Raw genomic sequence first — 12,583 nt, forward strand, 5'->3', positions numbered from 1 at the left:
ATAAATCAAAAGCATATCTGGTAGACAGACAATAAGAACCAAATCCTTTATAGCACTGCTGATATGAATGTAAAATAGTGCAGCCACTCTGGAAAAGTTTGGCAGTTCCTCAAAGTTATTCAGCATTTCCCAATGTGAAAACAATCCACATGCCCTTCAACTGGATAATACATAAAACAAAACATGCTATTATCATCCACAAAATGAAATGCTATTCAGCAATAAAAAGGAATAAAGTACTGGTGCATGCTATACATGGATGAACTTTGAAAATATTATGCTTATAAATGATTCACAAAAGACAGTTTGTATGAAATATCCAGAACATCCAAATCTAAAGAAATAATAAGCAGACTATTTGTCTACAATGGAGGGTAAGGGAGAATGGAAGTGACAATTAATAGATACAGGTTTTGTTTTTAGGGTGATGAAAATGTTCTAAACTTAGATTGAACAACTCTTGAATAGTCTAAAACTATTAAGTTACATTCCTTCAATGTGTGAATTGTATAGTACATGAATTATCTCAACAAAGGTATTTTTCTTTAAAAAACATGTATATGGTAGTTTTCTGAGTTCAAACAAAATATAGTCTTTTTTTCTTTCACACTACTATCTAAATAACCATTGCTCATTCTAGTGGAAGAGTAACACTACAATTTAAATACTCTAGCAGACACTTAAAATCAGGATGTTAAAATAGCTCTGAACTTCATGAAATTAATCTCGAATCTGCATTTTAATTCTGTACCTATTTCCAAACCGGAGTCATTCTCTTGGCACAAACTTTAACAAAGACAAACTTTAAAAGCACCCAAGTACAAAATTTACTTGCCCATGGTACCATTTTGGGGTGGGCTGGGGTATTTTTGTATCTGAACTCCATGTGCTTTAAAAACTGTTAATAGTTTAATAACAAGGAGCTAAAGAAATTTATAGTACCAATTAAACAATGGTAGCCTACAGTGTAAATCATACCTTTTGATTTCTTGTCCTTTTTGCTTTGGAGATTCACCACCATTCAGGATTTGTTCTAAGTTCTTTGTTTCTACTGATCCATTTGGTTCTGAATTAGAGAGTCCAAGTAATGACCTTACCCGCTGAGACCGTACATCTAATATTGTATCTGTGTAACCTACTTCCTGAAGGTACCTATAAGAGAATTAAAAATTAAAAATATTAAATCCCAAACACTAACAGCTGCCAATCTTAAAATCCTATCAAATAATTTTGAGAAAAACCCATAATTCTATATATATACTCTTTGTTTCAACATCTTTCTTCTCTATAAACAGTTTTAGTTCATCTGTAAGAGAACTAAGCCAACTACAAACCAAAATGTAAATAAGAAAACTCATGGCATGGCCAACATTGATTAAGGGCCAATTATACTGAAACCTAAAAAGTCCTAGTGCCTTAAAAAGCTTTTAGCAGTTGATGAAATGTGTACATGCATGTGAATGTAAATATTTTTAATGTCCAAGAAGTAATAAAGAATAAGTGACACTGAACCTTCAAAGAGTGACAGTTTAAACCTAGGGATCATAACTAGAGATTGATGGACAGGCTCATTTTCCTTCTAGTATATAAAATTTCGTAGTATTTCTCTAGTTGTATGGTTTTTCGAACTTTCTCTTATTAAACCAGGATATTTAACTTAGACTGAAAAGAAGAAAGGAACAGATCATGACACATAGATAATGAGTTTTAAATGACTTGTTGTGACAAATGGAGATTGGTTAGGTCACCAACAAAGCATGAACTAAAAACCGAGGAGAATAAACATGAGAAAAATAAGATCTAATCTTCATGACTCAATTCACAAATAAACATGCCAGTAAAATGAAAGATTTTCAGGTTTCTGACTGGCTGATGGTTCCATTCAATGAAACAGAGAATACAGATTCAGAATCTGGCTTATAAGGTATCCATTAAAAAAAAAAAAATCAAATGACAAAATTTATTAGGAACATAGATCCATAGCTCAGAAGAATGCACAATGGGTTCATTCAACCACACCAAGAAAAAAAGCTCAGAAAAGCTTGAACTGGCTATACATATTTGGGTCATTAGTCTTTGATGGTATTTTAAAGCTATGGATTTAACTGAAATCACCCAAAGAATAAGCATAAGTAAGAAAAGAAAATCTGCCCAAACCCATAGAAATCTCAAGTGCTAGAAAAGTAAGAAAATATCAAAGGAAAATTAAAATACTTGAGAAATGAGAGGGGGGACAAATGATAGGAGAGAGTGATGTCACAGGAGCAAAACTAAAAGTTTCAAAAAGGAGTAATGTCAATTGCTTCCAAGACAATTAAGTATGAACAACAACAAAAGACTCTTGAATATGCTGTGATAGCTGTTTAATCTGTTTTCCATTTTGACATTCTTCTGAAGCTAAGAAATGAACAGGAAGGAAGACCCTGGAAATAAACTACCCTTGAGAACAAGCAGATAGAAAGTGAACTAGGGTGAGGTTTTAAGGTAGGTATAATAAAATGGTGAGGAAGGGGTGATCAGTAGGCAGCAAAATGGTACTACTAGTACCATGTTGGTGATGGATCATGAGGTCTAAGCTAGAGCTAAGGAAATAGAAATAAAGCAACCACAGGGGCTGGGGTTGTGGTTCAGTGGTAGAGTACTCGCCTAGCACACATGAGGCACTGGGTTCAAACCTCAGCACCAATAAAAATGAAATAAAGATATTATGGCCACCTATAACTAAAAAACAAATATTAAAAAAAAGCAACCACAGACAGAAGAGATAAAAAGGGAAGTGAAATAGTAAAGGACTTAAATATTAAGGTAATATCATAAAGCAAATAACATGGCAACCACAGTGAGACAGGTAGAATACTTAATGACTATACAGATCATGAAGCAGTAGAGTAGTCTGGGATCTGACAACACTTCAAAGGGTTAATAAGAAGAAGGCATAGATGTCCAGAACCAAAAGAGTTCAGTAACTATAAAAGCAGGGCGAAAGTATCAGTTTTCAAAATATAAAAAAAAGAAAAACTGGGCTGGGGATATGGCTCAAGTGGTAGCGTGCTCACCTGGCATGTGCAGGGCGCTGGGTTCGATCCTCAGCACCACATAAAAATAAAATAAAGATGTTGTGTCCACCGAAAACCAAAAAATAAATATTAAAAAATTCTCTCTCTTAAAAAAAAAAAAAAAGAAAAACTAGATAAGAGATAATAAACAGGATTTGCCACAGATAATTCCAACATCGCAAAGAATTAAAACATGAAAAAGTTTCCTCAAAAATTGTTCTGAAGATGATTTGGCAAGCCACTTCTGAAAAGATTCAGTTAACCAGCTAAACTCCTTCTCTAAACCAGTCATATCCTGACTCTAAAGAAAAACCAAATATGTGAAATTTGTAGTGAAAGGGTTAGAGGGATTCCGTAAATATGAACTCTATATTGTTTTTGTTCTGAACTTTAAGTCACCCAGTCTTTTAGACATTCTACCCTGCAATAAGAAATCAACAACATCCTAAAACTTGAAGGAAACAAACTTTAAAAATTTCAAAGTATCTACAAAACAACAAAGAACCAATATGAAAAACATACACACTGTTCCACTACAATTAAATAATTTTTACTTGTAAACAGACTCAGTGTAAGCACTTTCATGTCTAGTTCCTTAAAGAGAACTGAAAATAAACCATTACTCACTGTCTTAACAGCTGTCTGCCTTGCTTCCATGTTAACTGGCTATTCTGAGGTGCTGAGGGAGCCTCTGTGTCTTTGGTTTCTTCTAAATATTAAGAAAAAAAGTTTTACACACATTATTAACTTTCAAAAATATTGCCACATTTTCTTAAGGATAAAGTCCTATAAAGGATCTGAAAAAAATCAAAAGTATGATTACTATGTGTCACTCAATTACTTATGGTAATGATTTTAAAACTAGAAAATCCAGGTATACTTTATTACTATGAGGATCAAAAATCAAAGGCTCCAGCTTTGAGACGATATGTTATAAGGAATTTTTTTTTAAACAATGAGAATTCAACTTCATTAAATGCCTTTGGGAAAAAAAAAGCTGTATTACATAAGCTATTCAAAATCAATAGACAAGATACTGAGTACATATAAAATAATGAATAACAGAATTTTGAGTTTGTATCAATAGACCTTAAGTCTGTATCACAAGACTTCTTCTAGCCAATTTCACTTTTAGAACTAAAAATTAAACCAGAGAATAGTTTTTACAATAGGTAAAGAGCCACATTTTAATCTTAGATAACAAAGCATATTCATTTTTCAAGTTTAAGTAGAGTGATATCCTGTGTTCAATTCTCAGCCAAGAAAGAGGAAAAGGAAGCAAGCAAGAAAGTTAGTTTAATACCTAAGTGTAATTTCAAGTGAATTAAGCTCTCAAGTATCTGTAGAGTGAAATTTAACTATTTGATATTAACATTATAGAAATGTTTTCCCATAAATTCCCATTTTAAAAATAAAGACACTGTGAAGAAGAGAAGAGCTTGCAAAACCAATCCCCACACTTACTGTTAAGAACTATTAGAATGGCTCATGGTTATTGGGCTCCTAGACTTCTCAGAGTCTAAATATACTCTGCAGGCATTACTTCTCTAACCCTAACATTCTCTGTTAGTATCGTCTCATTCTTTCCTCATACACAAGCAATTCCTGATTTGTAGAAATAATTACTCCAATCTAATAGCCCCCCATCTACCTTTCTATTTATAACATTTGGTTTATTTTTTTTTTTTTAAATATCTTTATTTCGTTTTTATGTGGTGCTGAGGATCGAACCCAGTGCCTCACGTATGCTAGGTGAGCACTCTTCTACTGAGCCACAACCCCAGCCCCTGGTTTATTTTTTAAATCACACATTACCACCACAGGAGAAGAAAATTGGCCTAACAAAAAAAAAATACTGCTGGGCGTGGTGGTACATGCCTGTAATCCCAGGCTGAGGAGGATCACAAGAGTTCAAGGATGGCTTCACCAATTTAGCAAGGCCCAAAGCAACTTAGTAAGGGCCTATCTCAAAATGAAATTTAAAAAGGATTGATGTTGTGGCTCAATAGGTAAGCACCTTTGGGAGGGAAAAAAAGAAAGAAAAGAATATCCTGTCCCCCAAGATGTTCTTTTCTTTCTTTCTTTCTTTTTTTTAATGAGAAGTTGGGTTCAGTTTGACAAAATCATATATGCAGGGAATTTGATTTACTGCATTTCAGTCCTCATTCCCCACTTTATCCCTCCCCCTATTCTCTTTCCTCTACTGTACTGATCTTCCTTTTACTCCTTTATTTATTTATTTTATTATTATTATTTTAGACTTCTTTATTAGTTTATCAGACTGTGCCTGGTTATCAGTTAGGATAGCGCTGACTGTAAATAAAAGAATAAAGCTCAAACTGGCTTAAACAATAAAGGGTCTATAGCTCTCAACAGAAGCTAAGCTGGCTTTGAGCCAGGCAGGTACCTGTTCTTGTGAAACTTCATTTTACAGATAAAGACAGGGACAGACTACATGGTAGACTTTGCTTTTACATTCCGAGTAATCATATAGCCTTCCTGTCAACCCTACTGTCAGAAGTCTCTCTCTTTCTTTCTTTATTTTTGATTGGTGCTTTCTACATATACATAAAGGTGAAATTCCCTGTGGTATATTTATAGATGCACATAAATTGATTTTTGATAAATTCATTCCTCATTTCTTCCCCTTTCCCATCCTGCTTCCCTCCCTCTCCATCTCCACTGATTTCCCTATATATTTAGGATATTTGCCCCTGCCTTGCAACCCTGCCCCTTATTTTGCTTCCACATATTAGAGAAAACATTAGATCTTTGATTTTCTGAGTCTGGCTTGCTTATTTCACTCAGCATGATTTCTCAATTTCCATCCATAAAAAAAGGCTTTTTAAATAACAACAGAGGGCTGGGGATGTGGCTCAAGTGGTAGCACGCTCGCCTGGCATGCGTGCGACCCGGGTTCGATCCTCAGCACCACATACAAACAAAGATGTTGTGTCTGCCGAAAACTGAAAAATAAATATTAAAAAAAAAAATAACAACAGAAACATAAGCTCACATACAATGGGGAAAAATTGCCTATAGATAGAAAATGAACACGTTGGTACCTTTTCAGTTCTAACTACTACCAAAATGCATTTACAGTTTCACACAGGTTTTCAATCCACAGAAAACAGAACAAGTAACCTCAGGATTAAGATGTAGATCAAAACTACTGATTTTTATTCTTTTAATATTTTCTCCCAATTTTAGACAATTCACAATAGTCAATCATCAAAGCAAAATGAATGTAAAAAACATGTCTGCTATTTAAAAACAAGCTTAATAAAAAAAGAAATAAGAAGAATTAAGTTTACCTGATTCAAAGGTTGGCATTTTCAAATCACCTTGGTTCAGTTCTGTGCCATACTTTAATTTATGATATTTTGCCCTGAAAATTTAATAATAAATTGGTAAAAGAAAAATTATTTCCTTTTCTACAGGTGACTCTGCTATATATTACTCCAATAACAAAACCTAGTATGAATGTTGTCTTAAAAGTTTATTTCCAAAGAACACTATTTTAAAGATAACAAAAAGTAACAAATACATCCACGTGAAAAAAGATAAATTTTTCCTGGTCTTTAAAAAATATTACTTCAATTTAACTATTTTAATGTTTTTCTTTTTCCTCATATGAATCAAATAAAAATGTCATCTTGTATTTGGGCAAAGCTTAAAACCTTTCAAAAAGCTTTCAAATGTATTCTTCAACAGTATACATGAGAATAATATGTTTACTTTATTCATACAAGGAAGTGAGGCACACATACCTTTCTTGTTTTAATGCATACTCTAACATCTTTATTCTTCTTACTAAATCCTTCTTCAAATTCTCTTGACCTTTTCTTTCTCCTTGTAAAAATGCTATCCGTGCCTAAAAAAATAAAAGATGTACTTAAGCATACATGGGGAACTAAAAAAGGGAAAACAAGTGCAAACTTCTACATTCTTACTCATGACACCAAGATTTAAAATTCATCTTTACTTTGTCAGATAACACAATCACCTCAAAAGTAAAGACAACTATAAATTAGTTATTTACTTATATTCTTTTAGGGTTATTATTATTAATATTAATTAATAATAATATTTCATCTTTACACATTCTTCAAAGGAAATCACCTCTTTACCTTCTTCTTGCCCTTTTCACCATATCTGACTCTACACTAAAGAATAATGTTTAAAGAAACTGGCATCATATAGGAATATTCACCATTATGAATATATCACAACAAAACCAACTTTCACAAGGTGTGTTTGTTCATATAAGAAAGATACTTAGCCAAACAATCATTATATTTGTCAAAAAAAATTAAATTTCACTGAACATGGAATCAAAGCAAATGAATTCAGGTAGAAGTTTACTTAACACATAAAGTTAGGATGTATTGATTTCATGCATCCAAATAAAAGGAAAGGTCTAAAAAGAATGGTAAAGATTCAGAACCCCGTAGTCTAAGATCCTAAAAAAAAAAAAAAATAGATTGGCATGATTAGCACTTACTGTCTCTTAAGCTATGGACAAAAGGTAAAATACATGTTTCCAGAAAGATTTTGACAGAACTTTTTTGCTATATAGACGTTTTTACAAAATGAATCACGTTCTTTATGTGACTTCCATTTTCAGGTCTCATAAAGTAATCTATGATTACTAGTAGAAAAAGCTGAAAGAAACTTCTGCTTAAGAAGTAGTTACTGGGGCTGAGGATATAGCTCAGTTGGTAGAATGCTTGCCTCCCATGCACAAGGCCCTGGATTCAATCCCCAGCACCACAAAACAAAACAAAACTATGACTTTGACTTAGTTTGTAATGCCACTTTCAGTCAAGCAGCATTACAAACTAAGTCAAAGTCATAATGTCTTCTGAAAGATTAAAAAAATATTACACTGTAATTAAGTTATACATCCAATTAAAATCTTTTATAGAGTGTTGTGAGAATTTATTTTCTATTTCTAACCATCCATATTTAGAGAATACAGTAAATTAAACAAGCACAAACCATACACAAAAAGCAAGAATCCCAAAATGAGGGAGTTGAAGGTAGATAACAGATGAGAACATAGGACTAGTTAAAGGTGTGAACTTATTAAAATAAAACTTCAAAAGAACATGGTTTAACCAGGATATGTGGGGAGGGGAAGCAGATGAAATAGAAGTCACAAGGGCTATAACTGACCTTATGACCCTTTATCACCAAATATTTAGAAGGTACTTCAACTGAAAATGTAAAGGTTGTAACCAACAGTTATAATAATGATCAAATAAAAGCAGATTTAGCACTCAGTGAAAGATAACTAACAATGGACTTTCCAGTTATTCTTATAGGTTATAACATACCATTAATAGCATCATCTCTGCAAATAAACACTTTAAAAAAGAAAAGCAACCTAAAAAACCATATTACAATGGCATCAAAAAAATAAAAGTGTGGGGCTGGGGTTGTGGCTCAACGTTAGAGCGCTCACCTAGCATTTGAGGCACTGGGTTCGATCCTCAGCACCATATAAAAATAAATAAATAAAGCGATTGTGTCCAACTACAACTAAAAAATATTTTTTTAAAAGTGTACTTAGGAATAACACAAACATGTATGATCTCCACATAGACACTTCGGAAATTTAAAAATAGCAATAAATAGAAGCTAAATGGACTAGCAGACTCATTACTGTAAAACCATCCATTTTCACCCACACTCAAGATTTAATTCCAATCAAATTCTAAATATACACGTGGGGGGTTATAGAACTTGAGTTATAAAATTACGAATTATAAACTTCACAAAGAATTCCAATTGCCAAAAACAGCCACGATTATAAAAACTAAGGTGGTAAACCTTACTCCACCAGATACTAAGATGTATTATAAAATCTACAGAAATTAAGATAATAATTGATATATGGATAGAAAAACATACGAGAGAGAAAACCCAGAAACCAAGTATAGAAGGTCACATGATTCTCAATTATGACAGAGCAGAATGGTCACTTTAAACAGTGCTTACAGAGTACCCTCTGAGGAAAAACTTAAAATGTACTTCTATATAGTATAGTAGAAGGATTACAGATGTAAATGTGAAGGCAAAACAATAATGCTTTTAGGATATACATACATTTCATGATCTAACATTGAGATTGCTTGACCAAGATAAAAACATCAACCATAGAAGAATGAACTTCAAATTCATTACAACACACACACACACACACACACACACACACACACAAAACCTTCTTTTAAAGATAAAGCAGTGACTAGTAACCTACTTAAAAATTTATTCTGGATAATCCTAGAACTGAAAATGTTAACATTTTTTAAATGCCATACAATATCATACAAAGAAAAAGAGGCAATATAGATCCTATGTGGCCCATAAAGCCTAATATATTCCTATAAAAGCCTACCAACTTTCTATACTAAACAACTTTCAATCAAAAAAGGTCGTAAGAGACCAAAATATATTAATACAATATATGATGTCCAATATATAAAGAAAGAAAATTTCACAACAATAAACATTTACACACAAGTAATAACATACAACAAAAACACCATACTGTTAGGCTAGAGTTTAAAGACACCAAGATGAAAGACACAAAATATAAGAAAGAAGCAGCTGGGGCTCAAGGGAGGGAGCAGAGTCCAGTCGCTGGTTACAATAAACCACGACGACTTCCGCCACAGGTTGCAATTTTAAAATACCAATGGGGATACAGTAGGCAGGATTCTAATTAGGTTTTCTGAAGTAACCAATGGGGGTAAAATTGGAAAATATTCTAATCAGGGATCATAAAGTAACCAATGAGAACAAATAGGGGAAGATCATCTTCTATCAGGTCAGTAAAGGGAAGAGATTGCTCCACAGTTTCACATATAAGGCCCCTCATTTCCAGGCGTTGGGTCCTTGAGCATCTCTTCACTGGGCCAATCCATTCTGAGTGCTATATTCACTTTCAATAAATCTATGTTTCGCTATTACTTCTGTGTGTCTTCCTCAAATTCTTTGTTCAGGACACCAAGAACCTAGACTTCAACCGGATAGCCCAATGGTAACAGTATTTCATGGCATAATCATTGTCACCATATTAACATATATTCATGAATATTTGGGACACCTAATCTTGCTTTAAGGGCAGTTTAGTAATAAATTATTTTTAGGTAATACAGGCACAGTTCTCTCTCGTTCTCTCTCTCTCTCTCTCTCTCTCTCTCTCTCTAACAAAGGGCTTCCCATAATGGTCACATCCCACTTTTTGGGGGGTGGGCCTGCGATGATTCGGTAATAAAATGTGGCATATGAAGGAAAAAAAGACAGAAACAGTAACAGCTGGATGCCTCAATGTCCCACTCAGAATAATGGACAGGACAACCAAAAAGTAAAGAAATAAGAGTATTTGAACAATACAATTGATCAACTAATTCTAACACACATATGAAGAACACTTACCCAACAAAAGAATATGCATTCTTCTCAAGTGCACCTGGGACATTCTCCAGGATATATTAAACAACAAATTAAATCTCAATAGCTTTTAACCAGATGTGGTGGTACACATGCTAATCCTAGAGACTCAGAGAGACAGAAGGATTGCTAGGAGGCCAGCCTCAGCAATTTAGCCAGATTCTGGGACTGGGGATGTAGCTCAGTGGTTAAGTGCCTCTGAACTCAATTCTCAGTACCAACACACACACAAAAAAAAAAAAAAAAAAAAAGAAAAAGAAAAAAAAGAAAAAGCTCAATAGCTTTTAAAAGATACCCAAGTATTTTTTCCAACCATAACAAAACAAAGTTAGAAATTAATAACAAAGAAAACAAGAAATTCACAAATTTGTGGAAATTAAAATAACAGATCAAAGAAGAATTCTTAACTGAAGTTAGGGAGCAGATGAATGAAAACAGAAACATACCAAAACTTACGGAATGCAACAAAAATAGAATTAAAGTGGAAATTTATAGCTATAAATGTTTATATTAAAAAACAGAGCTTAGGCGCTAGTTTAGCCTGCGTCAGGCACTAAGTTTGATCCTCAGGGCTGGGGATGTGGCTCAAGCGGTAGTGCGCTCGCCAGGCATGCAGGCGGCCCAGGTTCGATCCCCAGCACCACATACAAAGATGTTGTGTCTGCTGAAAACTAAAATAAATAAATAAATAGATAGATATATTAAAAAAAAAAAAAAAAAAAGTTCGATCCTCAGCATCACATAAAAATAAAATAAAGATATTGTGTCCACCTATAACTAAAAAGTAAAAACAAACAAACAAACCAGAGCTCAAGAGGCTGAGGCAGGAGGATCAGGAGTTCAAAACCAGCCTCAACAATCTAAGCAACTCAATGAGGCCCTATCTCTAAATACAAAAAGGGCTGAGGGTTCGGCTCAGTGGTTAAGTGCCCCATACCAAACACACACACACACACACACACACACACACACACACACAATAAATAAATAAACAAATAATAAACAGAGCTTAAATTAACCTAACTTCACTATTTAAAGAGCTAGAAGAACAAACTTAAAGTTAGCAGAAGGAGGGAACTAAAAGATCAGAGGATAAATAAATGAAAGAGATTAGAAAAATCAAAAAAGGATTAACAAAATAGATAAACCTTTATCTAGACTAAGAAAAAACACGAAAGATTTTTAAGTTACTAAAATGAGAAATGGAAGGAAACATTACTATCAATTCTACACAAATAAAAAAAATTATGAGAGTCTATTAACACTTGTACACTAACAAACTAGATAACACAAATGAAATGAACTAATTCTTAGAAATCCAAAACCTACCAAGACAGAGTCACTAGGCAATAAAAATACACTTTTAACTATAAGGGTACTGAGTCAATAATCAAAATTTCAGTTGATAATTCAGAGGAACTTTTTCTTTTTTTGCTGATTTTCTCTTTCTTTGAATGCAGGTAAAGGTGCTCACTGGGAACTATCTTATATAATACCCAAACTTATTCAATAATCAGCACATGATTATCACATGAGACTTACTTGGTATTTACTGACATTTTGACAGCAGATTATTTTTAATTGAAAGACCACTAGATGTCACCAGTGCAAAACTTATAACATTGATTTAACTGGTTATCATCCTAAACCTGATTCACAACTAGGGTAGTTTTCACTTCTAAAATAACAGAATCTTGACTAAAACGAGAAATAAAATTACTAAATTTGTTCTATTGCAAATTTTTTCTTATGTTAAATTATTTAATTGGCAGGTGCAGTGACACATGCCTGTAATCCCAGTGACACAGGAGGCTGAAGCAAGAGGCTCATAAATTCAAGGTCAGCCTCAAAAACTTAGTGAGGCCCTGACTCAAAATAAAAATATAAAAAGGTCTAGAGAGGTAGCTCACAGTGGTAAAGCACCTCTGGGTTTAATGGGGGGGGGGGGAGCTAATAATGAATACAAATGATTTTAGTTTTTTTTATTTAATGATTTTTAGAACACTTCAGCAGTTATTAAAAAATTGAGAAAAACTAGGAACTGCAACACCATTAAGGAGCAAACT

The 12,583-nt window shown here is 33.4% G+C and overlaps 1 protein-coding gene across 5 annotated transcripts in view; it reads right to left on the reverse strand.

Annotated features, from left to right (window-relative positions):
• The window catches only part of Strn3 (striatin 3), a 91,693-nt gene that overhangs the window by 42,354 nt on the left and 36,756 nt on the right, over positions 1-12,583 (reverse strand). For all 5 annotated transcript variants that reach the window (XM_071607823.1, XM_027929821.2, XM_071607821.1 and 2 more), the window contains exons 2-5: positions 6,827-6,930; positions 6,371-6,444; positions 3,684-3,765; positions 979-1,152 (exon numbers count right to left, since the gene is read on the reverse strand). In XM_071607823.1, the coding sequence (XP_071463924.1) occupies positions 979-1,152; positions 3,684-3,765; positions 6,371-6,444; positions 6,827-6,930 (434 nt within the window). The remainder of the gene's footprint in view (positions 1-978; positions 1,153-3,683; positions 3,766-6,370; positions 6,445-6,826; positions 6,931-12,583) is intronic.

The sequence above is a fragment of the Marmota flaviventris genome, chromosome 2 (assembly GCF_047511675.1).
Source record: "Marmota flaviventris isolate mMarFla1 chromosome 2, mMarFla1.hap1, whole genome shotgun sequence".
NCBI lineage: Eukaryota > Metazoa > Chordata > Mammalia > Rodentia > Sciuridae > Marmota > Marmota flaviventris.